Source organism: Papio anubis, chromosome 5 (genome assembly GCF_008728515.1).
Source record: "Papio anubis isolate 15944 chromosome 5, Panubis1.0, whole genome shotgun sequence".
Classification (NCBI taxonomy): domain Eukaryota; kingdom Metazoa; phylum Chordata; class Mammalia; order Primates; family Cercopithecidae; genus Papio; species Papio anubis.
In genome coordinates, this window is record NC_044980.1 from 2,030,288 (window position 1) to 2,056,191 (window position 25,904).

The 25,904-nt window shown below is 43.9% G+C and overlaps 1 protein-coding gene across 1 annotated transcript; it reads left to right on the forward strand.

Annotated features, from left to right (window-relative positions):
- Window positions 1-25,745, forward strand: LOC103884896. The gene is made up of 8 exons (XM_031666705.1): window positions 1-96; window positions 2,423-2,534; window positions 6,471-6,605; window positions 6,759-6,869; window positions 11,908-12,082; window positions 16,867-17,031; window positions 19,912-20,010; window positions 24,186-25,745. The coding sequence occupies exons 1-8, from the start codon at window positions 1-3 to the stop codon at window positions 24,685-24,687; spliced, it is 1,395 nt and encodes a 464-aa protein (XP_031522565.1). The 3' UTR covers window positions 24,688-25,745.
- Window positions 25,746-25,904: the final 159 nt, after the last annotated feature.

Genomic DNA, 25,904 nt, shown 5'->3' on the forward strand with positions numbered 1-25,904 from the left:
ATGGCAAAGACACCTCCGCAAACACGCAAACAAAGCCTGCATGCTGTCTGCATCGTGCTTGGATTTATCTGCATCTTGGGTATCATTCCTCAGCAGGTGATGGAGAATGTCTTCCTTCTTTCTTTGTTGTTGTTGTTGCTGTTGTTGTCCTGAGCTGTCAGTTGCTCACCTCTCCCCGGATTTGGTCAGAGCACTGAACATAATTGTCGCACATCTTCATCATCGGCCCTGCATCTCCAGATGGTGGGTCTAAACCATTCAGTTCTCCTCTTCCCTCCCGGGTTCTGCTTATTTTCAGATCACCTTTGTGTTTTATGCCCTGAATCGATTTCCGACTATTTGGGGATGGGAACAGTGGGCCGTTGTTTCACATTTCTCTGGACCTGCCCCAGGAACCCCCACTCTTTGGCACTGAAGGGTAACTCTGCTCTGCTCCACCTGAAGCCCCATCCCAAGAGAGAGAGGGTCGAGGAGGACACTGCTGGGGGTGTGTGGCTGGGCCAGGAGCTGCCCATGGGAAACCCGACAGTTTCCAGGCCTGCTGATCAAACCATACAAAAGACAGGTGACCAAAATGCTTCTGAAATGTTGTCACTGAACCCTGACAGAAGGCCCTGCCCCACCAGGACATTAGAACCAGCCAGCCAGAAAGTGCCCAGTCCACCAGAGCTGGTGTAAGAGTGTCCCCTCTGTCTAAACCCAGGCGAGGAAAGTAACCAGATGACAGCAAATACACTGTTGGCACGCTGCTCTTTCCTGGTTTCAGCCACAGCTGCCCTGTAAAAGCCCATTGTACTGCCCTGCTCAGGGGATCTTCCTCTATTTTGTAGGCAAGCCACCGCTCCACTCATCACTAATACAAGCCAATTAGATCTTTAAAACTCAAATCTTTGACATTTTATATACTTTTTAACAAAATGAACACAAGAAATAACTTATTTATGTCCTATCCAGTTCAACATTCCTGCAGCTCTGTGCAAAGCACCTGGGCATTGAGAGAACATTCTAGACCAGGGCTAGCACAGAGCACACTGATAGCCAGGCGTAAAGAGCTAGGCAGCATTGTAAGCTGCTGGTCCTCTGGTCTCTGTCACTAGGACTGCACTCTGACCTGTAACCCAGAGGCCACCAGCCACACGCAGGTAGGAGTGCCCCCAGACCACGTACCAGCTGAGCTTTGGGAGCTCTGATGTTTGGATCCCACGTAGCTTTCACATGCCACAAAACATAATCTGTCTTTTGATTTCCTTCTCAACCACCTGAAAACGCAAAACCATTCCTTGGAACTTGGAACTACACAAAAATAGGTTAGAGGCTGCATCTGGCCCCAGGGCTGCTGTTTGCACACCCTGGTTCTAGTGTGGGCTCCACATTATGAGTGAGGGTCTTGATAGAGGTGCAGGGCGTCGCCTCCCCCACAGTCCGCTCCTGCCATCTGCTTTCTGTCCTGCTGGAATCAGAAAAAAGAGAGGGCTCTGGTCCTGGCCTCAGCACCCAAGCTGCTTCTTTGGGAGGTCTGGGGCCACCAGAACTCTTGCTTTCTAATAGGCTTATGGGGAAAGTGGGTTCTAGGGGCCCCAGGCTGCCTCTTAGGGGTGACTTGGGATTCCTTGCACCATGGCCCAGGGTCAGGTTTGTCCCTCTTGGAACAAAGTCGGGCTTTTGTAAGTAAGTGAAGAGAGGCCACCCAGGACTATTTATTGAATGAGTGAATGAATGGCAAATTCTCTCTCCCATCCAATGGGTACTGGATGCTCGCAGCCCTGCCTGAGTTGCTCTTCTGAGCGTTCCTTTAGTCTCAAGGCAAAACGAGGCCAAGCTGGAGGTGTCAGCAGATATCCCACCCGAACTGAACTGCTCTGCTCTTGCTTTCATGCTTGAGGTGAGGCGGGGCAGGGCCCTCCATGGGCCTGTCTCCCTGATACATGTACAGTGGCACTAGAGTACTGGTACATTTCAGCGTCAATCTCCAACATCATCCCAGTTTCAGTGATGCTGGAGATCCCATGCCGATTATCCACTCCTCTCTCCTGTCCACACTACCCTCGAAGCATCCTCTTGTACCACACTCATGGGTCCTGCCAAGGTGAATTCCCCAGAAATTCATGCCCACAAGACAAGCAGAAGCCACAGGCAGATGATGGGAGGCGAGAGGAGACGGGAGGCTGTGAGGCAGAGGGCAGTGTGCTCTTTAGGGAGGGAGCCAGATGGCAGGAAGTGGGGGAACAGGAGCGAGGAGGGGAGAGAGCAAGTGTTGCAACCTGTGTGGAGGCACAGGAAATGGGCGAAGGATGGGGACAGTGGGGCTCCAGGACCAGGAGGAGGCAGGGACTGTGGTGGTGCCTCCTGGTCTCCTGTTAAGCAGGGGGGTGCTGTCTGCAGGACCTGCCTCAGTCCATGATTTGGATTCCATTCTCCTCAGTGCAATGGAGAGGACCAGGCTCTTGGCCTGGCTGTGTTGTGGCAAGCTAACCCTCTGCCGGTTCCCGAGCTCCAGAGGTCCTGCCGACCAGCCACCCTGCAGCCTGTGCATGGTGAGGCCAGCTGGTGGGCAGGGCTACTGTGTGTGTATTCCAGGTGGCAGTCAAGCAGCAGACCAGAAATACACCTTTTCTGTAAGTAGTTTGATGTTCGATAATTTTTGAAAAGCATGCTTTACTAGTTCTGGAAACACAGAATGAAGTGGGGTGCTCTTCCGATTTTCCGGTTAGGGATTCTCGTTGAGTCTGGGGAGAGTGGGGGACACCAGCACTCTCGGGGGTTGAAGCCCTCCCCACAGCTCCCAGAGGCCACCGAGGGCCTCTGCTATGTTCCAGTGCAGGGGTCCCCAGCCCCCGGGCCATGGGCCAGTACGCATCCATGGCCTGTAAGGAACCAGGCCTCACAGGAGGAGATGAGTGTCGCAAAGAGTGAGCATCACCACCTGACATCAGGGAGAGTGAGCATCTCCACCTGACGTCCACAGAGAGTGAGCATCTCCACCTGATGTCACGGAGCGTGAGCATCGCCACCTGATGTCACGGAGAGTGAGCATCGCCACCTGACGCCACAGAGCGTGAGCATCTCCACCTGACCTCCACGGAGAGCGAGCATCGCCACCTGATGCCACGGAGAGTGAGCATCTCCACCTGACGTCCACAGAGAGTGAGCATCGCCATCTGACGCCACGGAGAGTGAGCATCTCCACCTGATGTCACGAAGAGTGAACGTTACCACCTGAGCTCTGCGGCCTGTGAGCACTATCACCTGAGCTCTGCCTCAGGTCACATCAGCACAGCATTAGATTCTCATAGGAGCACTGGCAGATTCCTAGCCCCGGCAGGCTGTACGTACTGCAGGCGACTCACTACGATTTCAATGGGCTTATGGGATATGCGGAAGACGACTGGCACTGGCTACCTCCTCAGTCAAAGGGACGGGACCCTGTGAGAGCGACATCCTGAACGCAGCCTGTCAGTCCGGCCAGGGAGTGTCCTCACACTTCCGTGTGTCCATGTGAACTGGTGACCTCGGAAAGACAGTGATCCTCAGTGGAAGTGAATGCAGCTTCTGGGAGTAAGAGAAATACTTGTCCCGCAAAGAGTGGCACTGTACGGGTAACTTCCCACGTTCTATAAAAGTGCTGAGTCATGCCCACCTCCCCACTTCATAGGTGGAAGTCCTGACACCCAGTCCCTCAGAATGTCACCTTATCTGGAGACAGCGCTTTCGAAGAGATACTGAAGTTAAAATGAGGTTGTTCGGGTGGTGTCTCATTCAATCTGACTGGTGTCCCCACAAACAGAGAGATCAGGACAGAGCAGCACAGAGGGATCCTCTGTGAGGACACAGGGAAAAGTCGCCATCTCCATGCCTGAGAGAGGCTCAGGACTTGCCAACACTTGATCCCGGACTTCTGGCCTTGACAACTGTGAGAGAGGAAGTTCTGCTGCGTAAGCCCCAGTGTATGGTGACAATACATTCCTGTCATTTAGGCCACCCAATATATGGCACTTGTTATGGCAAACTGAACAGACTATTACAAGGGTCCACTGTTTACTGTCAGAACAACATACTTTTATTCAAATCGACCTTCTCCCCATCCTGTGCCCTCGGTGAGGAGCTGGGTCACCGTGGGTGTCTGTGTGGTGGGTGGCTAAGACGTGATGTGGCACTGAGTCTGTGAACATCTCCCTGACACAAACAAGGCCCAGAAAACTTATAGGCATGCGCAGAGCAGGGGTCTACGCTGAACATCAGAATCAATAAAGAAGAATTTTAATTAGCTGGAATGTGGCTTCTGGAATGTGTTTAACTGGCAGCAATCATAGTTTTGTTTTTGCTCCTTTTCCTCTCTGTCCCACCTCCAATTGCTGAGGGGCTGGCAGCTGCTCTCAGGGTGCCCTTTGCTCTTCCCCATCAGGCCCACTTCCAAAGGTTTATTTGTCTGTTTTGACACAGGAAGTGTAAGTGTGCATTTCCATGTTGCTTCTGCTTTTAAACAAGTTACAACCCTGATAGAAGATTTGCATGAAACAGAAATACTGTGAAACAAGACTTGCCATAGGGAATGGAATGAGAGGGCAGGGGCCAGGGGTTGGCCACAGTGAGGACACACCTTCCCACTCCTGTAATGAACTCTACATCGCAAAATGCAAGGCAAAGATCCCATATGCAGCTTCCTGCAGGAGTGGGGGCATCATTTTCGTGTCTGAAACATTGGACTGACAGGCGTGTGCTCCCAAAGCTTCACTGGTGGCCCCTCCCACAGGTCTGCAGTCACCGTGTCCCCACACTGCACCTGCAGCTGGGCAGGGTCCAGCCTGTCCCCACCTGCCCCCACTTGCCCACAGGTGTACGAGGAACTCCCTTCACGGTCAGCATGAGGACGTGCTAGACTTCCTTTCAAGTTCTTTAGTCAGGGTTAGTGTCAAATATATGGTGAAGAAGGGTTACAGCCTGAAAGTTCTATGCCCACTTCCAGGGTGTGTTCCTAGAAAGAAGTTAAAGGATTAAAGTCTCAGGGTGGGGCAAGCAGAGGCCAGCGATGAGGTTGGCAGCAGAGTGGGAAGATGCACAGGGCAAGTGTCTTGCAGTGAGATCCAGAGTAGAGGCACCTGAGGGTGTGCAGTGGGAGCAGGACCCCGTCATCTTTCTGCAGAGACAGGTCAGCCAGGGACCTGTGAGGGTACCATGTGTTTGGTGTAGCTACAGGTCAAGACTGGCTAGTAAGTGTGATCCCCACCTACATGTCAGGGCTGGAGAGAGGGATCACCATCGGTAGATCAAGGCTGAAGAGCAGGATCACCATCTAAAGGTCAAAGTTGGAGACTGAGAGCCTCATCTATAGGTCAAGGTTGGACAGTGGGATCCCCACCTATAGATCAAGGCTGGAGAGTGGGATCTTCACCTATGGGTCAGGGTTGGACGGTGGGGTCCCCACTTGGAGGTCAAGGCTGGAGAGTGGGATCCCTACCTAAAGGTCAAGGTTGGACAGTGGGATCCCCACCTATAGATCAAGGCTGGAGAGTGGAATCCCCACCTAAAGGTCAAGGTTGGACAGTGGGATCCCCCCGTGGAGGTCAAGGCTGGAGAGTGCTATCCTCACATACACAGTTTTCCCCCTGTGACCTTGAAATACAGCTGCTCCACAGCAACCTCAGAGTCAGGATGAACCAGCGTTTGGAGTCTGGGAGCTTCTCAGATGAAGCTGTGCTGACTTCAATGATCAAATTTTATCCTGGCAGGTCTGGGTCCTCAGAGACCTGATGCTCCCTGCTCTGCCTTTTCTGGGCTGTGTCCTCTTCATTCCACCATCCCATGTCGTTCCCTGACCTCTGAGGTTTCTCTGGGCTTTTATTCAAATTCCCAGGGAGTGGAGGGGGGTATCATGGAAAGGACCAACATGCAGTCTCCTGCAGCCAAGGACCCCTGGGCAACATGTTCTGTTGGGAGGAACAGAAGGCCGGTCTGTGACCACACTGATGTAGGCTGATAGCAGGTTGCTGCTTGACAGACAGCGGTTGTCACAGGTTACCGTGCACTTTGAAACAGTAGCTAAATCCCACTGTGTAAAGCCTATGAATTCGGTTTAGCCAATTAGCTCTTTCTATTGACTTTGTGAGTAAGGTTGATGCTTGCACCCATTCACCTCTCCTAGGTTATCAACCATGACTATAGCTGTTACAAGGGAGGCAGTAAATTCCCAACCTTAATAAGGCTTTGAATTACAAGTTCAGGTACCACACCACATAACTCGACATGAGAAACCTCTCAAATTCAATATATCAGCATGCATGCAGTATTTCAACACTGGTTATTTAAACCTCACTGAATATACTTTTATGTATTCATCTGTTTTACTAGTTGAATGCTTAAGAAGAATAGTAATAAAGACATTCAACGTACTCGGTATTTACAAGGTATCAATTGTTGTTTAGGGGCCTTTTTCTAAATCATTAAATGAAACGGAATCTGTGTTCCCCACTAAGTGGATGGGAGCCTTGTAGGAAAGGCCCCTGACATTTACTGCGCACAGCCGGGCATAGCCATCCTCCGGCTGCGAGCTGCCTCAGTCTCTCCACTGTGGGAACCATTTCAGTGTCTCTACTGTGATTTGCTGAGAGGCAAGATGATTTTCAGAGTATAACATCACTTTACCGTGCATCATGTATTATTTATGAGAAAAATGCACTGTCAGAGTGAAGAAACACAGCGCTTTTTGTTTTGGGCAACACATTGCTTTTGTCACACGAATAATGTCTTGGTTCCTCTCCAAGTCCATCCAAGGACTGAGTTTTCCGATACGCCAACCATGGCTGCACACCGCCTGTTGGGAAGCGTGGGGACCACGACCATGGTGCATACTGCCACCACCTTCGCAGCCCACAGTCAGCCTGTTGTGCTCCATTTTCAACCCGCTCTGCTCAGCCCGGAACTTAAGCAGAGACTTATGAATCCTCGTGCTGCTGTGGTTCCAAATCCATTCAAAGCTGACGTTCTGCAATTAAAAATGAATATTCCCTCTCGATGCCGAGCGAAATGCTTGCTATATACTGGATGCTTAGATTGAAAGATTTATTATGCCGAGGAGCGAGACAAAGCTGTGGTTAAACAGATTCAAAGTCTGTGAAGCCGGCAGAGCTCTCAAGAAATAAATTGCAATTTCATTGTGAAGGTAAATTTTCTTTTCATTCTTGATTTACTCTAAACACAGATTGTGAGTCGAATGGAAACAGAAGAGAGACCCATCTCAAAAGCAACATGGGGACAGGGGTATACACTCCAGAAAGCGATTAAACAGCTCCTTTGTTAAAAAAAAAGGCTTTTCCTTTCCGAAAAATACTAAAGTAGCACATCCTCCGTGTCAGTTTCATGACTCATAATGTGAGTAATTGCTTCAAAATTATAATTCTCAGCTTTGTAAATCTTATTTGCATTGCAAATCCTAAATATTCATTAAATAGTAAACGTGTGTGTAAGAGCAATGCTGCTGGGGCTCTCCAGGGTCACGGTTCTGAGGCCATGTTTGGAGACCTCTTCTCAACTTTGCAGACACCTTGGGATAAACACGTATGGATCACAAACTTGTGTTTTCTCTTTTAATTCCAGTAAACTCAGGATGCCTTTATAGTCTCGTGTTTTATTAGTGGGGGGCTAGCAAAAATATTGCTTTAGGTAACATGATGGAGAAATAATTTAAAAATTTTTTTATGTTAAGTAGTGCCTCACCTCCTCCATTCCAGAACAGGTTAGATTATTAATTAAAAAGGAAAGCCTTTTAATAATTGAAAGTATAAACTGAATCTTCAGTTTGAATTTAAAATGTGATATTATAAGTTGATTAGAAAGAGAATACTAAAATGCTAGGTATTTGGGGAAGATTTTTGTGATTGAATGAGTACATTCAAAATATTTTAATTCTCAGGCAGTTTCAGAAACTCCAGCTTTATTGGAATAAAAAAAATGCTTTTGAAAACTATGACATTATTTTAGAAAAAGTAAATAACACTTTAACAGCATGCTGGTGAGTTAACTGCTCTTACAATTTGCCTTTTAGGAAACAAAAATGAGAACCGCAGCCTGGGCTGTGTTTCCTGGGGGATTGCAATATTTCAGAGCAGCACCTGAGAGAAAGCTGCAGGTCTCCGGCAGGTGTCAAGATATCCTTGGGTCTGGGCCATCAGGGGCAGGCTGCAGTGGCACATTGGAGGAGCTCCGGATCCTGCAGTTTGGGGAGCAATCCCACTGAGTTCCAAGAAAGTGCTGTGTCCTGGTGGCTGAAGATGGCAAGCCCTGGGATCGAACCTTTGACCTTGGGCATGGTGGAGTGGAGGCAGTGCAGACCACTCACCTGGACAACACACTGCTACTACTTGTCCTCAAGTGTGAGGCTTAGCCTCTCTGCCTCAGGAAGAGCCTTTGTACTACTGGACAAAGAAACCTTTGGGACCCCCCCACCCCGAAGGCAGACCCCTTCCCCTGGCCGACTGTCCATGGAGACAGCAAGAATGCATGTCCTGGAGCCTCAGGAGGATGAGACTCTGCCCCCAGACACCTGACCTTGCCCATGCAGCACTTGTGCAGGGAGTGCAGGTGGCAGCAGGACTGGCCACATTGTAGCATTCGCATCCCAACGGCACCTGCCCAGTCCATCACACAGTGGGTGCGGGTCTATTACATAGAGTGCAAGGAAACCTCTAGAGATGCACAGGTCCATACCAGTGTGGTGAATTTTTATTCCACCAGTGGATTGTATAAAGTTTAACATAAATCTAGAGTCAATATCCACGTAATACGTAGTAATGTAATATAGTCAGTATCCACTTAATGCTTCCAAATGCATAGGGCCATGACAGTCAGAGACAGAAAAGTGAAAGTGAAATTTCCCCAATAAGCTGTCAGTTTATCTCATTGATCATTTCTCTAAAATACCATGAATTTGGTCCTGAATTTCTCAGATCTACAGCCCTGCTATCTATTACTAGAGGCTACAGCCACGATTCTCTTCCCATTCATTCCCCAAATTTCATAGAATCTGCAGCAGAGAAGGAGCCACACTTTGTCCAGCCTAATATTTTGCACAGGGAGGCCCAGGGAACTCCAGGCCTGCATTATGTCATTCAAGTATCTTGCTAGTTCCACATGCTTGACACACACATACAATGCATAATGTCATACATGTTACATACATGCATACCTATATGCAAATATCTACATAAGTGTCTGTACCAATCCATTGCTGTACCTATACAGATAGACAAGCATATATACTTTATTTTTAATAGGTAGTTTAGTTTAGAATCTTAAAAAGTTAAAAAAAGATGCCCAGTGAAGAATCTCATGGTCCACTTTGCTTCATCCACCCAACAGATGTTCATTTCTTCTGTTGTTTCCAAACATCTTTTACACAAATATAAGCAAATACAAATATTTTCCTCCTACTCCCTTTCTATTTTGCGAATAGAAGCCCACTACACAGTGTCCTGCCTTTTGCCTCTTTCACTATCAGCATGTCTGAGAGCTTTTTCCACGTCGGTACAGAAACAGCCTTCTTGTCCATTTGTTCATCCGCATAGTATTCCTCTGTATAGCCTTAATTAAATCATTTTTAACCCAGTCATTGTTCATGGACACTTGGGTAATGGTAATCTAATATGTAGTTTTTAATATTAGAAAAAATGCTAGAAAGAAATTTTCTAAGTATCAGAAACAAAAAGCTGTATTTTTAATATTAAAATGAATGATGGTATTTTCCATATGCATGATTTCTATTATTTAAATAAAATTGTTTGACTGAGCGCACATGCATTTATAATTTCAATGGATATGGCCAAGCTGACCACAAGATAAGCCCTCCCAAGTTGCGCTCATGTCAGTCATACCTGGGGATGTTAGAATGGCTTCCTGCAGCCTAGCCTGCACAGTACTATCTGGAGTTCAGAGCTCGTCCATCCACAGGTGACAATGACATCACTAAGGTGGCACTGTCATTCCTCCTTTATGTGAGAAATCATTGAGCCTAGGGTTTTGCCATATGTCTAAGAGATGTTTGTATTGACTTTTCTGGGAATTCTCTGCTCATCTTCTTTGTCCAATTATTATTGTCTGCTGACCTTTTTTTAAATAAATGGGTGGGGATTCTTTACTTCTCAGGAAAATAAGCTGATTGTCAGTAATCTCAGTGGAAGATTTTTTTTTCCTTCCAACTTTTTTCCATGAGGAAATTTTTTAATTTTTACATAGTCACATTTATCAACTTTTTAATTGACTTTTGGATATAAGTTGGAATTGGAAAGAATGTCTTCCCATGTTTTCTTCTCCTCGTTTTATAATTATTAATAATCAACTTTCTACCCACCTAGATTTTACCCTTTTTACGTGGCTGCTTGCAGAGCTCTCGCCACGGGACGGGCCGCCGGATTCTCCCTCCTGCCTCGCTGGCATATGGGAGGCCCTCTCTGTCTCACTCGCTGGCGTGGGAGGCCCTCTCTGTCTCACTCGCTGGTGTGCGAGGCCCTCTCTGTCCTGTGATAAGTCTCCTCTTGATGGCTCCTGCTGCTGAACTTCCACTGTTTCTCTGGACGCTGTATTGAGGCTCTGTGATGCCTGTGGTGGGATGTGGGATGCCCTCTCTGTCTTATGCTAAGCCTCCTCTTGATGGCTCCTGCTGCTGAACTTCCACTGTTTCTCTGGACGCTGTGCCGAGGCTCCGTGATGCACATGCTGTCTGGTGGGTCCGTCCTCCTCATCACCTCCGTGTTTTTCAGACTTATCCATTTACATCTGACAGTTTTGCTACGTTTTCCAATGGTTACATTTTTTTCTGTGGATTTTGAGGTACATGCTGTTCTTCTCTCCTCTCATCACACCAGGTTTACAAATTGTGTCCCCAGAAGGTGACCCTCCCTCTTGGGAACCGAGGAAGACTCTGATCCCAGTGAGTGTGGAGTTGTGTGTGTGCAGACACAGATCAGAGGCTGTGAGACTTGGAGCACTCTGTCTCCACCAAGCCTGTGAGGACCAGTTCACAGGGTGATATGGGGGCCCAGAGCTTTCAGAACCTGGATCCGGGTGGGTGGCCAGCACCTATCAGGAAAGCAAACCACCCCAAACAGTCTGCTCCTGAGCTGCCCTGAGTCCTCAGCCCCCACGACTCTCAGACTTTTATATCCCCTCCCAGTGTGCAGGCATGCAAGTACACATGTGTGCACACACATGCATGCAATACACACAACACACAATCCACATGCTGTCTACACAGAACACACATATCCAACATGCAACACACTCCATACATACCATGCATACTTCACAAACAACCACAGCAGTGCACACATGAGATACACCATAATACCACACCACATTGTACACACACATCTACACACAATACACCTGTCACACATGCCACATACCCAGCATACACCAGTCACACAACCCCTGTAAGTTATACCACCCATACCACTAACACATCACACAGATGCACACATCATACAGCTCACAACAAAACACACTCACACCATGCAGTCATTACAGAGCACACAACACTACATACAGATAAAAATGAGTAAAACAAATAGAAAGTTTGTAAAGCCTGAGTTTGCTAAGTGTGATGACTTCGGCTATTTTCTATTTTGTTCTAGTCTATTCCTTTCTATGTATTCCGTACATTTTCTAAAAGGCTGCCCCTGGCACTCTGACTTGATTTCTACGCAGGGTGAAGGGTGCAGGGTGCTCGGCAGTGGACATGTGCCCGTGGGAGACCCACTCAGGCCTGTGCCTGGCCCCTGCTCACCCTAGGTCCCTTGCTGAGTTGACTTCTAGAGGCAGACATGCCTTCTCTTCTCATATTAATGTGCAAGAAGGGGCCACAGGCAGGCTGTTTTTGTTTTCGAATCTTTTCTCTTGATTATGGACCCCTGAAAGCAGGCTACAGAGCACAGGCAGCCAATTCCCTCATCTGGCCGAATGCCCATCTTCCCAACTTCCCACTCGCCAAAAGCCAGACAGGGCCTCTAACGCGCGCGTCCACTGTCTTTCCTGGGGTAAACGGGCGTACACTGCGTGTGGGGGTTCGCTCCTTTGGGACGATATACACGACCTGGTTTGAAAGTGGATGGAAACACCACTGTCCTCTTTAGCAAATAACTGGATGGTCCATAATCTGCCATGTCCCTCCAGTCAGGAGCCTGGACCACGCCATGGGACCATCGAGGCAGACAACTTCCATAGAGCAAACAAAAAGAGGACGTCATGTGTGGCTTTGTGTGTTTGCAGGGGAAGGTTTACTTTTCAACAACTGCCGTTTCTATTTATTTATTTATTTCTGAGAATCTGCACTTTTGCATTCTTTCATGGAGCTTGGAGAAAAGGCTTTTCTAAGATTTTTGTTGTTGTTTTCTGCTTTTAATTTCAGAGTCAATAACAGCAGCTACTTGTCAGTGTCTCTTTGGGAAGCCGCCTTTGAATCATTCTATTTGGGCTTGGATAGGTGGTCGTCAAATGTTTACATTAAGAAGTATACAGTGAGCCTTCCCTTTAGAAGCAAATGAGGAGTCGGGTGGCGTGAGAATCCGACTCGATCTGAATATTGATGATCTCGCTCTCGGAGTCTCTCCGGGGCTGGGGGTGTGAGGTGTTGATCATTGCTTCTTACTGATAAGCGGAATATTTCCAGAGCGTGAAGACTTCTGTGGTGTGTGGAGAGGATAACTATAATCTGCACCCGCACGCCAAGCGCTCGCTGCCATTTGCATGGCCAAGCAGCCCGCGTTATGCTAAGCTCTCCATCAGAGCCACGCCGAAGGTCTCCCCTCATTTGAATAAGGCCTCTTCTGCATGTGAAAAAAGAGCACTGAAAGGGAACGCTCCTGTAATTAGGGTGGCATTTGGAAGCAGAGGCCTTCAATGTTCACTTTTTGTGATGCTAAATTGTCGAGCATTTTCAAATGTGTTGTAATTGTCGTTTTCATTAAACATTTTTATTTCTATTTATTTTTCAAAGCGCGAATGGCAGGCGTATCACAGAGAGCGAGGGAGTTGATGACTGTGGCTATCTAGATTACGGAAAATTTAAATCAAACTGTTCAATGCAATGTAGAAATATGTTTAAATATAGGATTAGACTTATAGTGTAGGAAGCCGTCAGAAGATCAAAAGGGCTGGCTCAAAAAGTCATGCTGGAAAGGAGTACTGGGGAATCCTACAGCTAAATGATTATGAAGTGCTTTGAGTAGATTTCATCCAATCTGACTCTGAAGACAGGAGTCAGCACCGCTGAGAGTGCTGGGAGCCATAGTGGCCACTGTCTTCAGCACACACAGGAAATGGCATGTTCAGCTTAAAAGCTGTGTCCTGGACAATGACACGGAAGCTCCCAGGATGCACCCAGCAACCCCAGAGGCTGATGGACACCAACATGAATACGGATTTCTAAACTCATGTTGGATTCCTCCCGGTTTCTATTTTCTACTTTTTTTATTTTTATTTTTATTTTTCAAACAAAAACAAATTTAAACTTATCAAATTTCAAGTAAGCTTAGGAAGGTCAAATTTGACTTCTTGGAAGGTAGTCTAGCAACAGAAGGAGCCTGGGGCTGGGTGCAGTGGCTACTGCCTGTAATCCCAGCACTTTGGGAGGCAGAGGCAGGCAGATCACTTGAGGTCAGGGGTTCAAGACCAGCCTGACCAACATGGTGAAACCCCCATCTTTACTGAAAATACAAAAAATTAGCAGGCGTGGTGGTGGGTGCCTGTAATCTCAGCTACTCGGGAGGCTAAGGCAGGAGAATCGCTTGAAAACCTGAGAGGCAGAGGTTGCAGCGAGCCAAGATTGTGCCACTGCACTCCAGCCTGGGCAAGAGAATGAGACTCCTTCTCCAAAAAAAAAAAAAAAAAGGAAAAGAAAAGAGAAAAGAAAAAAAAGAAAAGAAAAGAAAAGGAGCCTGATACCCAAACCAGGGACACTGGAGAAAACCCGTCTGGTGAAACTCCTTAGCAGGCACACCTGTCTTAAGAAGCTGAACCTACCTATGTGGTTTTGTTTTGTTTTTTTTTTTTTTTTGGCTTTTAATAAGATCCTTTTATTTTATTTTTTTATTTTTATATATTTTTTTGAGACGGAGTCTCACTCTGTCACCCAGGCTGGAGTGCAGTGGCCGGATCTTAGCTCACTGCAAGCTCTGCCTCCCGGGTTTACGCCATTCTCCTGCCTCAGCCTCCCGAGTAGCTGGGACTACAGGCGCCCACCACCTTGCCCGGCTAGTTTTTTTGTATTTTTTTAGTAGAGACGGGGTTTCACCATGTTAAGCCAGGATGGTCTCGATCTCCTGACCTCGTGATCCGCCCGTCTTGGCCTCCCAAAGTGCTGGGATTACAGGCGTGAGCCACCGTGCCCAGCCAATAAGATCCTTTTAATATTTTCAATATACCTGTGAATGTGTTCATATCTGAAACACTTCATTTGTGCAGTAATTGCTGTTCTAGAGTAAGATGGTTCAAAATAAGTCAGCAATCAATCCAGGGTTAAGAAATGTCTCATTTCTATTCCTAGACGAATTCGCCAGACTTTCCTATTGTATTTGTTGATTCATGGATCCTTCTCTATCTGTCTTCCTATGTCTGTCTCGGTCACTTACCTTAACATTTTATTCAAGTGCAGATTCTAAGAATTGGGTTTTCTAATCAAGGCTGATCATTTATCACGATTTAATATGAATTTGTATGGCTGTTTTACAAGTATGATTTTATGAATCACTCTTCATTTAAATAAGCATACCGCCAATCCTTAAGCTTTTTCTCTTAGAAACATTTTTATGCCTCTGACTTGTGCAGGTTTGCAAAATGTCATGTTACAGTAGTTGTCTCACAATGCCCCCTAAAGACACTTAATTAAATTTAAGCGCTTGTAAGTATTTCTTTGTTTCCGTTTTAGACATTTTAAAGTGTGTTTTGAAAATCCAGATACACAGTTGACAGCTCATTGCAACAAGAAGAAGCCATTTCTGGGCACAGGCCTGGAGGGCAAGGGAAGCATGTCACAGCAGGAGTGGTGGAGCCAGGAACTTCTCATGGCCACGGCATGACATGGATCAGACCAGTCCACGGAAGCCACCGTGGCAGCAGCAGCGGAGTGGCACAGGGGCGGCCAGCACCCAGGTCTGAGTCAAACAGAGCTGTATGTAAATCATGGCCTCTCCATCCTCTCACTGTTATTCCATTCAGAACTATGTCCCTCCAGGTCTTCATCTGTGAAGTGGGGATAAGACAGCGGCCTCCTGTACCTGCATTCATGGAGACCGTGTGTGCCCAGTGTGGCTTTGTTGGTGGTGGCGAATTCGCACGGGTCTGCAGCAACCTCAGTTCTTGCCTCGTCCTAAGAAATAATTTGACCAAGGAGGCATAAGCTAGAAGCAGAGACCGAGGCACGTTTCAGAGCAGGAGGGAATGGTTATTAAAAGGCTTTAGAGTGGCCGGGCGTGGTGGCTCAAGCCTGTAATCCCAGCACTTTGGGAGGCCGAGGCGGGCGGATCACGAGGTCAGGAGATCCAGACCATCCTGGCTAACACGGTGAAACCCCATCTCTACTAAAAAATACAAAAAAACTAGCTGGGCACAGTGGTGGGCACCTGTAGTCCCAGCTACTCGGGAGGCTGAGGCAGGAGAATGGCGGGAACCCGGGAGGCGGAGCTTGCAGTGAGCCGAGATCGCGCCACTGCACTCCAGCCTGGGCGACAGAGCGAGACTCCGTCTCAAAAAAAAAAAAAAAAAAAAAAGGCTTTAGAGCAGGAAGGAAAGGAGGTAACGTACATTTGGAAGGGAGCCAGGCGGGTGACTCTAGAGGTCAAGTGCACAGTCTGACCTTTGACTTGGGGTTTTATATGTCGGCATACTTCCGGGGTCTGGCATCCCTCCTCCCGATCGTTCGCGTGGGCGGGGCCGTCTGCGTGCGCTGGGGCCCGCCGGCCGGTGGGAGGGGAGCATGCGCAGTGTGTTCACTGGAGCTGTGCGCCTACTCACTTCCATGCGTTCTTCCACTAGTAGTCCCATGTTCCTAGAAGGTGGTTTACCAGTTAAACGCTGCTGTTTCGTCTCTTAATATGCATGCTTGAGCCCACTCACCCAAAACCTGAGATCTTATTGGGAAGTGCGGATCACCAGTTTCAGGTTTTTTCCATGTGTTGGGAGACTGCCTTTCCCTAGTGCTGGCTGTGACCAATTATTATCTTAGAGAGACGGTGTAACAGTTGCCTGACCATCACCTGATGGCCGCCTGACATTCCTGGTGGTGGGGGGGCCCCTCTCTTGCCCTGCTCATGTCTGACTAGCTACCTACTGTAACTGCTTGGTGTTGGAACATGGTCACCCTCAGTCCCTGGGAACCGTCCAGATCACGTTTCCCTGGAGCAGGTTCCCTAACAGAAACCACCGAATGCACATTTCTAAAACGCTCGAGTATCCCATGAAGTTTCTAAAGGCTGCTGAGAGGATGTTTTTTGTGATTTTGAATAATTCTGAGGGATGCAGATACATGAAAACTATTATGAAATATTTTATTCATTTTATTGATATTTAATGAGTCTAATTCAGAGACCCATCAATCTTTCTATAGACGTAGAGAATCTGTAGCTGAAGCCCCATGAGGACTGTTGCTGTGATGGGGTGGGTGAAGCCAGAGGTGAGAGGTGTTGTAGACTCTGCCTCTGGCATCTCAGGGCAAGTCCCAGAGGGTCGGACTTGAAAATAGTTTGTGTACTCTGATTTAAGATGTGATCCAAATGACTGTTTATTTTTGCCAGAGGATTTGATTTTGACTTTCGATAATTCTACAGGCAATGCAATTTGTGGACAAGCCCATGAAACTTTCCTGCTGGAGAAGTGACAACCTAGGGATCCTGTGGCAGCCACATCCTCCCAGCCTCACATCCTCACTGCATCTCAGGTGGAAGACACCCATCTGGGCGTCAGCAACAGCTGCTCTCCACCTTGGGAGAGTTCACAAGAGAAAGAGAAAGAACAAGAAAAAGATAATGAAAGCCAGAAAAAAAGGAAAAAGTAAGAGGGAATTTTACTGATTAGAAATAGAAAACGAGCCTGTAGCTCAAGTCTCTGGCTGCCCCGAGGACACACAGAGCACAGGAGGTGGCAGTTCACCATGAGCTCCTGTGCCAGCTGCACTCAGACCCACAGTGACCACACAGGTCTGAACAAAGGGATTCAAAGCACCTGGCCAGTTTTTCCTTTCTTCTGTAAAATAATTGGTTCTTAAATCTCTAAAAAGGATATGTATCTATTTATATTCATGCACATACTACATATAGGCACATACTATATATATTCACATAAGGCTATCTTGCATATACTATATAAACACACGTATACAATATATTCACATTCACACACTGTGTCCATCTATGCAACATGTAAAACACATGCACAATTGGTACACACACACAATATGCCAAGCCCTGATCCAGGTCCTTGCATACTTTGACATGTTAATTCTTCACCTTGACTTGACATAGTTGGTTTCATTTTCTCTCCAATATTATAGTTGGGGAGAGTCAAAATCAAAAGATTACACATTGTGACTGAAGTTCCCCAGCTAGAGACACTCGGGCCAGAAGTTATATTTGGTTCTGGCTCCAGGTCTGGGCTCCGAGACACCCTCCAGTGCTGCTTATTGCAGTGATACCTCTGGGAAAGATGCTGCCAGACCAGGCAGAAAAACAGATCAGAACTATAGCTGGCCTTTGGGATAAAGCTTTGGGATAAAGCTTTCAAGAATTTCAAAGGCAGAATTCTGCTCCTAGGCCATTCAGTAATACAGCCACCAGCCTACTTACCTCAGACTGCCCATGACCCTACAGTCTCCACTCCTGAGAAGGCCTCATGGCGCCTGAGACAATGGCATGATCCCCACACTTCTATCATGTTCTACCATTGTAGAAATGCTCGCCCATACAATCAAACAAGACGAACAAACAATAAACACTGAGAGGAGAATAAAATGATATTTACTTGATAAACAAGTCTACAGGTCAGCAAAAATAAAAATTCTAGATTTTTGCAGATCCTGAATTTTAGAGCCTTGCAAACACTTAAAAACTTTTTGCACTATCTTAACTTTGACACTAAATATCAAGATCGATTTTATGGATGACTAAAACGTATAAGGTTTTGGGATGATAGTGAACCAATGGGGCAGGAAAATCTGCTCTCATAAATATTTCATTCTGCCTACATATTAAGTTAAATATATACTGTAGTGTATTTTAAGTGCCAAGTAAAATGATACAAATAATGAAGTTTGGAGAAAAAAAAGAAGAAATGATATTTATTTGAGGCAATCTATTTGATTAATTTTAATTAAAATAGTATACCACCAATCCAACTTAAGGGAGTTAACTTAAAATTATTACAAATAATATGAGAGTTCAGGAAGATACTCCATTATAGAGTAGATATTCAAAAAGTAATAAAAACAGTAGAGGTTTAATAATAGTGACTGAGAAGGTAATGAAAAACTCATACTCACAATTTCAGCAATTAATTAACTAATAACTATAGGAAAACAACTGAAAAATGTAGAAACTGTAAGTACAATGCTAAAACTTTTTGGATTTTTTTTTTTAAATTTTGTATTATGTCTCGTGATTCTGTATAGAGGAAATCATTAAATTACATCACATTCCATGTAACATCAACCTAAAGTTCAACAGCTTTTTTTAACTTCACAAAATGACTCTGAAGTTTACCTGCAGGTATACACTTGATAATTACTAGAAATATTATTGAAAAGATGACTAATGAGGATGAGGGGGAATTTGTATTAGCAGAGCAAGGAATGTGAGGTAAGTTTAAAATAATCAAAACAGTATATGCACTAGGATTAATAGACATATCCACCAAACAAAATTTAAAATGCAAGAACAGCATAAAGAATTTGATAAATTTGAAATTATAGGTTGGTACAGAAAGGATATTTATTGAAAATATTATATTTAAATGACGTTTTTTCATTTTTGTAAGACAGAATCTCACTCTTGTCACCTAACCTGGAGTACAATGGCATGATCTCATCTCACTGCAACCTCTGCCTCTCAAGTTCAAGTGATTCTCCTTCCTCAGCCTCCCCAGTAGCTGGGATTACATGTGCCCACCACCATGCCCAGCTGATTTTTATGTGTTTCATAGAGACAGGGTTTCATCATGTTGGCCAGGCTGGTCTCAAACTCCTGACCTCAGGTGATCCGTCGGCCTCAGCCTCCCAAAGTGCTGGGATTACAGGCGTCAGCCACCGTGCCTGGTGGCTGAAAAAGATAAATATAGATGGCGATTACACTACTGATTTAAAAGAATTAAATCAAAATTTTAAATAAAAAATACCCAGTAATGTTCTGAGAGGAATTTTAAGTATTTATTTCATCTTTGGATGAATTCAAGATTACTAACCATGTCACCAGGAGCAGAAACAAGGAGTTTCCTTGATTTTACTACCTAAAAATTGTTAAAAGCCCATCAAAAAATAATGATAGTTGATGTTAAAACATAAACAGTAATTCGGCAAATAACAAGTGTGGCACCTATGAGTTAGTACCTCAGTGTAAAAAGTGTTAATATAAACCAAGAGACCACAGTGATGTTTTAAAAATCGGCAAAGGATACGAACAGATCACGCACAAAAAGGAAAATATAAGTGGATAAAAATCAAATAAAAATCCTGCAGGCTAATTAGTAATTAAGGAAATATTACTACTGTAACAAATTACCATACATTTAGTGGCTTAAAACAGCACAGATCTGTCACCTTATATTTCTGTTGGTTATAAACTTACGCACGTCTCACTGTCTAAAATCAAGATGCTGGCAGGACCATGTTCCTTACTGGAGGGTCTGAAAGAGACTCTGTTGCCCTGACTTTTCACCTTCTAGGATCCTTCCATATTTCATGCCTCATGACCACTTCCACACAGCCGTCTCTCTGCCTCTCCGGCCGTTTCCCACAACCTGGAGAGGTTCTCCACCTCTAAGGTAAGGCTCTCCAGGGTAATCCAGGATAGTCCGTCTCAAGATTCTCAACTTAATCATGCCTGCAAAATGGCTTTCCCCAAGTAAGGCAACATTCAGTTTCCAGGACTTAGGATGTGAACAACTTTGTGAGGTGATCATTGTATCTGCTATAAGCATATAAGAAATTCAATATGCCTTAATTATAGATACGAGGATATTATAATTTTATAGATAACATATAATTATTATAAATTATATATATAATATTATATATATAAAATAATAATGGGATCATCAATTTCCAAATGAATTATTTGACATCTGCTGAGATGACATGATGTTTTCCATGAATCTGTTAATCTGGTGAATTATTGTTGACTAATTTTTCCAATATTAAACAAATATTTTATTCCTGGGAAAAACAACTTGTTATGATATATTATGATTTTTGTACTTCCTGTATTTAGCTTGATAATATTTTATTGTGATTTCGGCATCTATGTCCAAAGTTGTACTTACAGCTTTTTTCTTTCATACCAACCCTGTTATGTTTGATATAAAGTTTTTGTCAGGCTCGTAAAGCAAATTGAAGAAACCTTCTTTTCTCCTCCTCCTCCTCATCTCCCCTTTCTCCTTCTTCTTCCTCTGAGAGAGTCTGTATAAAACAGAGATTATTTTTTTCTTGCCTGTTTCATAGAACTCACTGTTCAAACCATTGTGCTAGAATTTTTCTTTGTGGAAATATTTATTTACCAATTCCTTTTCTTTTATGTGTGTATGACTAATCAGATAGTTTATTTATTTCTGTCATTTTGAGCAGTTGTACAGTTTTCAAAGATTTTCTACTTTGTCTCTCTAAGAGTTTTAATTAATGGGAATGCATTTATTTATATATAATTATCTCTTCTAATTACTGTATTGCTGCTTTTCATACAAAATTTTATGCCTCAGTAAAATGGATTTTACCTACTTTATAATTATCATTAAGGTTTAATAATTTAATATATATACAAATCTTAGAGCACTGCTTGCACATGGTAAATGCTGTGTAAATGACTGTTATTGACATAATTCAACTTTCAATATTTTCTAAATTTCATTGCATTTTTTTTCTCTGACCTGTGAGGTACTTAGAAGTGTTATTTCTAATTTCCAAATACATATTTCTCTAGATAGCTGTTCCTCAACTTATCATGGGGGCCACATCCCACAATAAACCCATGATAAAGTTAAAAAATTATAAGCTGAACCATCATAAGTCAGAGACTGTCTGTATATGTTTTCAATATGTACCTATTTATTCATTATTAATTTTTAATTTTACTTCATGGTGGCCAAAAACATGTATTTTCTGAAATACAACCTTAAAAGATTTGTCAAAGTTTGCATAATGGGCGAATATGTGGTTGAACTATCTTAATGTTGCATCTTAAAACCCATGTGTGCTTGATGCTACATGTATGTATTCTTTTGCTGTTGAGGGCACTGTTTTATGAATTTCTTTTAAATTAGCCTTATTAATTATGCTGTTCAAATATTCTAATTTTTAAAATATACTTTTCTATCAATTATTGTAGAGTATGGGTAAAAATCTACTATGATTGTGGATTTTGTGGATTTGTACATTGATCCTTTAAATTAAATTAATGTTGGCATCATGGATTTTAAGCCTGTGTTATTAAGTTTATACAAATTTAAATTTCTTATGCCATCTTTCTGAATGGTACTTTCTCCATGTCTCTTTACTTCGTCAGGTCTATACTCATTTTTAATACAATTGAAACAGCTTTTTAAGTTTTTACAAATATTTTTCTCGTATAGATTTTTTCATCCTTTTCTACCTTTTTTATTTTTATGGTTTTAATTGTCCTTTTAAAACAGCTTATAGTTTTCATTTTTTTCTTAATCCAGTTTGACAATTTCAGACATTAATTAGAGTATTTAGTCTGTTTGCACTAATTGTACTTAAGGATTTATTTAGATTTATTCCTATCATTATTTTAATATTTTCTTCTTTTATATATTGCTTTTTCTCTTCTCTTTTGCTTTATTTGGATTGATCGAGCGCTATTCATTCATTTTATAATTTCCTCTAGTAGTAGGGAAGTGGTTTTTGTCATGATAGACTCAGGTATACTTGGGGTGGTGGTTCAAACCAAGACACTTTTGTGAATGGGAGGAGCCACTGTTCATAATTATGCTAGGAACAAACTCTGACTGCCCTGTGCACACCACAAAATATGTCAGCTTTAAATATGCTGCAGTAATAAACAACCTTAAAGTATCAGTAACTTAACAACAACAAAAAGTGCATTTCTCATTCAGACTACATGCCCAACGAGAGTCAGCTGGCCAGACTCCCCGGGTCATCGTTTTTCAGGGACCCGGCCCGATGAACGCTCTACCTTACCCCATGATTTTATGACCTCACAGTAGTGGGAAGTCAAAATCACATGGTGATTTTGGAAGTGGTCTCCCATGTTGTAAAATATGCATGGAGTATCCAAATGCAGGAACTGAGGAGATTTAAATAGCAAAAGACTTCAATAAAGGAGGCCTGAAAATAAAATTTAGAGTTAAACATTTTTTGTTTGAGAGTAGGTAAAATGAGAGTAGATTATTTGATTTAATAGTGGTGTCTTTAGATCTCTAAAAGTCTTTGCATGTGAATTCAAAAAGTAAATAGAAATAGTAAATGCCAGTTGATTGAAAATCATGGTACTTTTGAGATGATACTAAATTTTTACAGTATGATAGAAATCAGAATAGTGTAGGCAGCCAATTTACATAATTCAACCCCAGAAAATTAACTACATACATTCACTATGTTATGACTTAATTCACTTAAGTTGAGTCAAGTGTCATAAATTTGCAATGAACATTGTTACTTTTTAAACATTGAACTAATTTTAGATTTATCACAGAAAACTACTATTCACTGACATCCCAAATTGGAACTTATTAGCAGAAAAGCTCATTTCAAATACAGAGAACATAAGAGAGTGTAGTGCTTGGGATGTGTTCTCAACATCAAAATGTAAGAAGAAAATTTAATAGCCAGAACTTGAGAAAAATATAATGGGCTACCTGGTGAATCACTTGACAGGAATATTATCAGTGGAATTAAATCATGGCCTACTGTCAGTTTAATTCAATATCTCTTTAGTTAATATATCACATTTCATTCATATATTTATGAGAGGCGACGCCATCATTTTATCTGCCTATCTCATTCTGACTATAGAATGTGAGCAACTTGACCATTCTTGGTTCTTGTTTTGATGGTCAAAGTTGCTGAAAATTACTTTTTTTCCTCCTTTGTGTATCTTAGGACAAATACAGCACAATCTCAGAGTTAACTTAACATCCAAACTGTTATCACGTTCTCTGTCCTTAGTTAGTTGGTAGAATTATAATTAGTCAAAAACACATTTAAGAAAACAGCTTTTACTGAACATGGATATACAGCAGTGCTACTTTATAAAATAATAGTGTGGCTAATATAATGGCATTTATTTAATGATTATTGAGATTATTTTTCTCATCTCTCATTTTCTCACCTGAGAAATACAGTTTCAAGTCCATGAGTGAATGTAAATGAAGAAACAGGGAAAGCATTTTAGAATTTCTTGAAACCTGCCACCAGGACGGGTTGTACATATGTATATATGCACGCAGGTATGTGTCTGCCTATATATGTGTGCATATGTGTATATGTATGTGTGTATGAATGTATATATTTAATCATCATGGGCTGGTGTATCTGTTTGGAACAAAGTACAAGTAAACCCCAAGTAATGAGAAAGATTCCCTCCAGATCCAGCTAATTTTTTGAACATATCCTTTTCATCACAGCACATCACTGCTGCAAACCTTGCAATGCTTTCCCATGGTTTACTAAACAAAGTACAAAGCTGTCTGACAATGCAGATCACAGCAAAGATCCAAGTGATGCATGCCCTTCGGCAGGATCTTCCCCACCCTGGGCCTCAGTTTTATCTTTTAGAAAATACACGTTCGAGAGTGAGATTTGCAGCTTCCTCTCTGCTCAGCTCTCATGATTTTGACTGTGAAACCCATTCATATAACTTCATTATTCTTGTTCTCAAGTGAGAAAGTAAGTCTAGTATGAATATCATTCTTGCCCAAACACTCCTGAGCATTGCATAGACTTAATTAACGTTTTGCTTCTTCAGATGTTTTTTCTCATGTGCAGGCTGTTTACTGAAGGGCCACACAGCATGTTACATTCACTCCATAGACATTCCTGGGAGTCACTCGCGTGCACTGCAGTCGAAGATGAGAACTATTGAATGCTTACCCAGTGCCAGGCCTGTGTCTCCACGCCTCTCGCCTGCCCCACCTAAGCACCCCATGAGGTCGACACTGTGGTCACTCTCCCTTGGCAGGTGCAGAGCTGAGGTGAGGAGGTTAATGACTTGGTTGGCCCGTCTGACTCGGACGCATTGTCTTGCTTACCCGCAGTGTGCTGGGACAGCAGCAAGGGAACCACCTCAGAGGTGCTCTGGAGAAAGTGACCAGCACCCACCCTTCCACGCTGCCAGGGGGTCTTCAATGTGTCCAGCTTTCTCCTCCTGGCTGTGGGTCTCGAGCGTTTATCTAAATGTTTCTCCTCCCTCAGACCCTACCTTGATTTCTCCTCTCCTACTGGGGGTGGGCTGGCCTCCTACTCCCTGAGAAAATCAAGGACAGTGAGGAAGAGTGCTGTGGACTTCCCCTCTTTATCTGCATCTGCTGCACGGGCAGCTGTGCCTTCCTATTGTGCTCTGGTCTCCTGGTTATGGAAGCCAGATCCCCCACACGGCTGAGTCCCTTTTCCTCATGCCTTCTTATGGTCCTGCACTGTCCTCAACCCCTATCTCTCTTTATGTTCGGCTGACCCCTCTCACTCCTACCCTTCACTTCACATGACATTGACACAGTTGAGTTCACCCCACCTCAAAAAGACTCTCCCTGAACTCTGAATATTCTCTAGCACATGTCTGTGTCCACCTCCTTTTTCTGACGGTCCTGTTCTGTGCGGCTTCTTGTTCCTGGCTTTTAGCGCCAGTGAGCCCCTCCTTCAGATTTTCCTCTCTTATTTGTCTATCAAAACACTCTTCCCCTCATAACAGGTGCCCCTCCCTCAATGAGTTCATCAGTGTCAAAACACCTCCCATACCCTGAAGTAACCGTAAGATCACTTGCTTCTCTCTCCTACTGAACTTCTAGTGTTTTGAGGATGGAGACCGTACCATAGCATGGCTCTACCTTCAAGCAGTACCAGGCACCTGGAGTCCTGGGTCATTGTCATTTCATGCCGCTATAGATGCTGATTGAAGGCCTTTCCCTTCCCCACCCCCTGGTAAACTCCAAATCATTCTTGCAGACCCAGGTCAAGTATCTTCTATGTACCTCCTGAAAACATGCTCAGTGGAAATCTCTACCATTATTACTAACATCACTTTGTGCACTATTTGTCCTCTTGATCTTTCTCTTGGTGGTTTGTGAAGTTTTTATATATTGCTGTTTTTGTGTCTTCATGACCTGAAACTATACTAGGCACATGGTAGGCACTCAACAAGTATTTATTGAATGAATGGATCAATCAACCAATCAAACTATGCAAAATAAAGAGAATAAGACTGCGAGAGAGGAGACGAAAGCCTAACTGGGAGGGAAAGGCCATAAGGGGTAATAAGATAGGAAAGTGTTAGGGTGTGTGGGAGATCACAAAACAGTATTTTCAGCTGTCTCCGTTGAGAGTTGACATCTGCTTTTCCACCCCTTGAATCTAGGTTTGGCCTTGCAACAGATGGACCAGCAGAACACTAGGAAACATGATTCAAGTAGCATCTTGAAATGTGATCCTGCACTGGGGGTCCCCTCTCTTCACTGCACCCGGAACTGTGAGT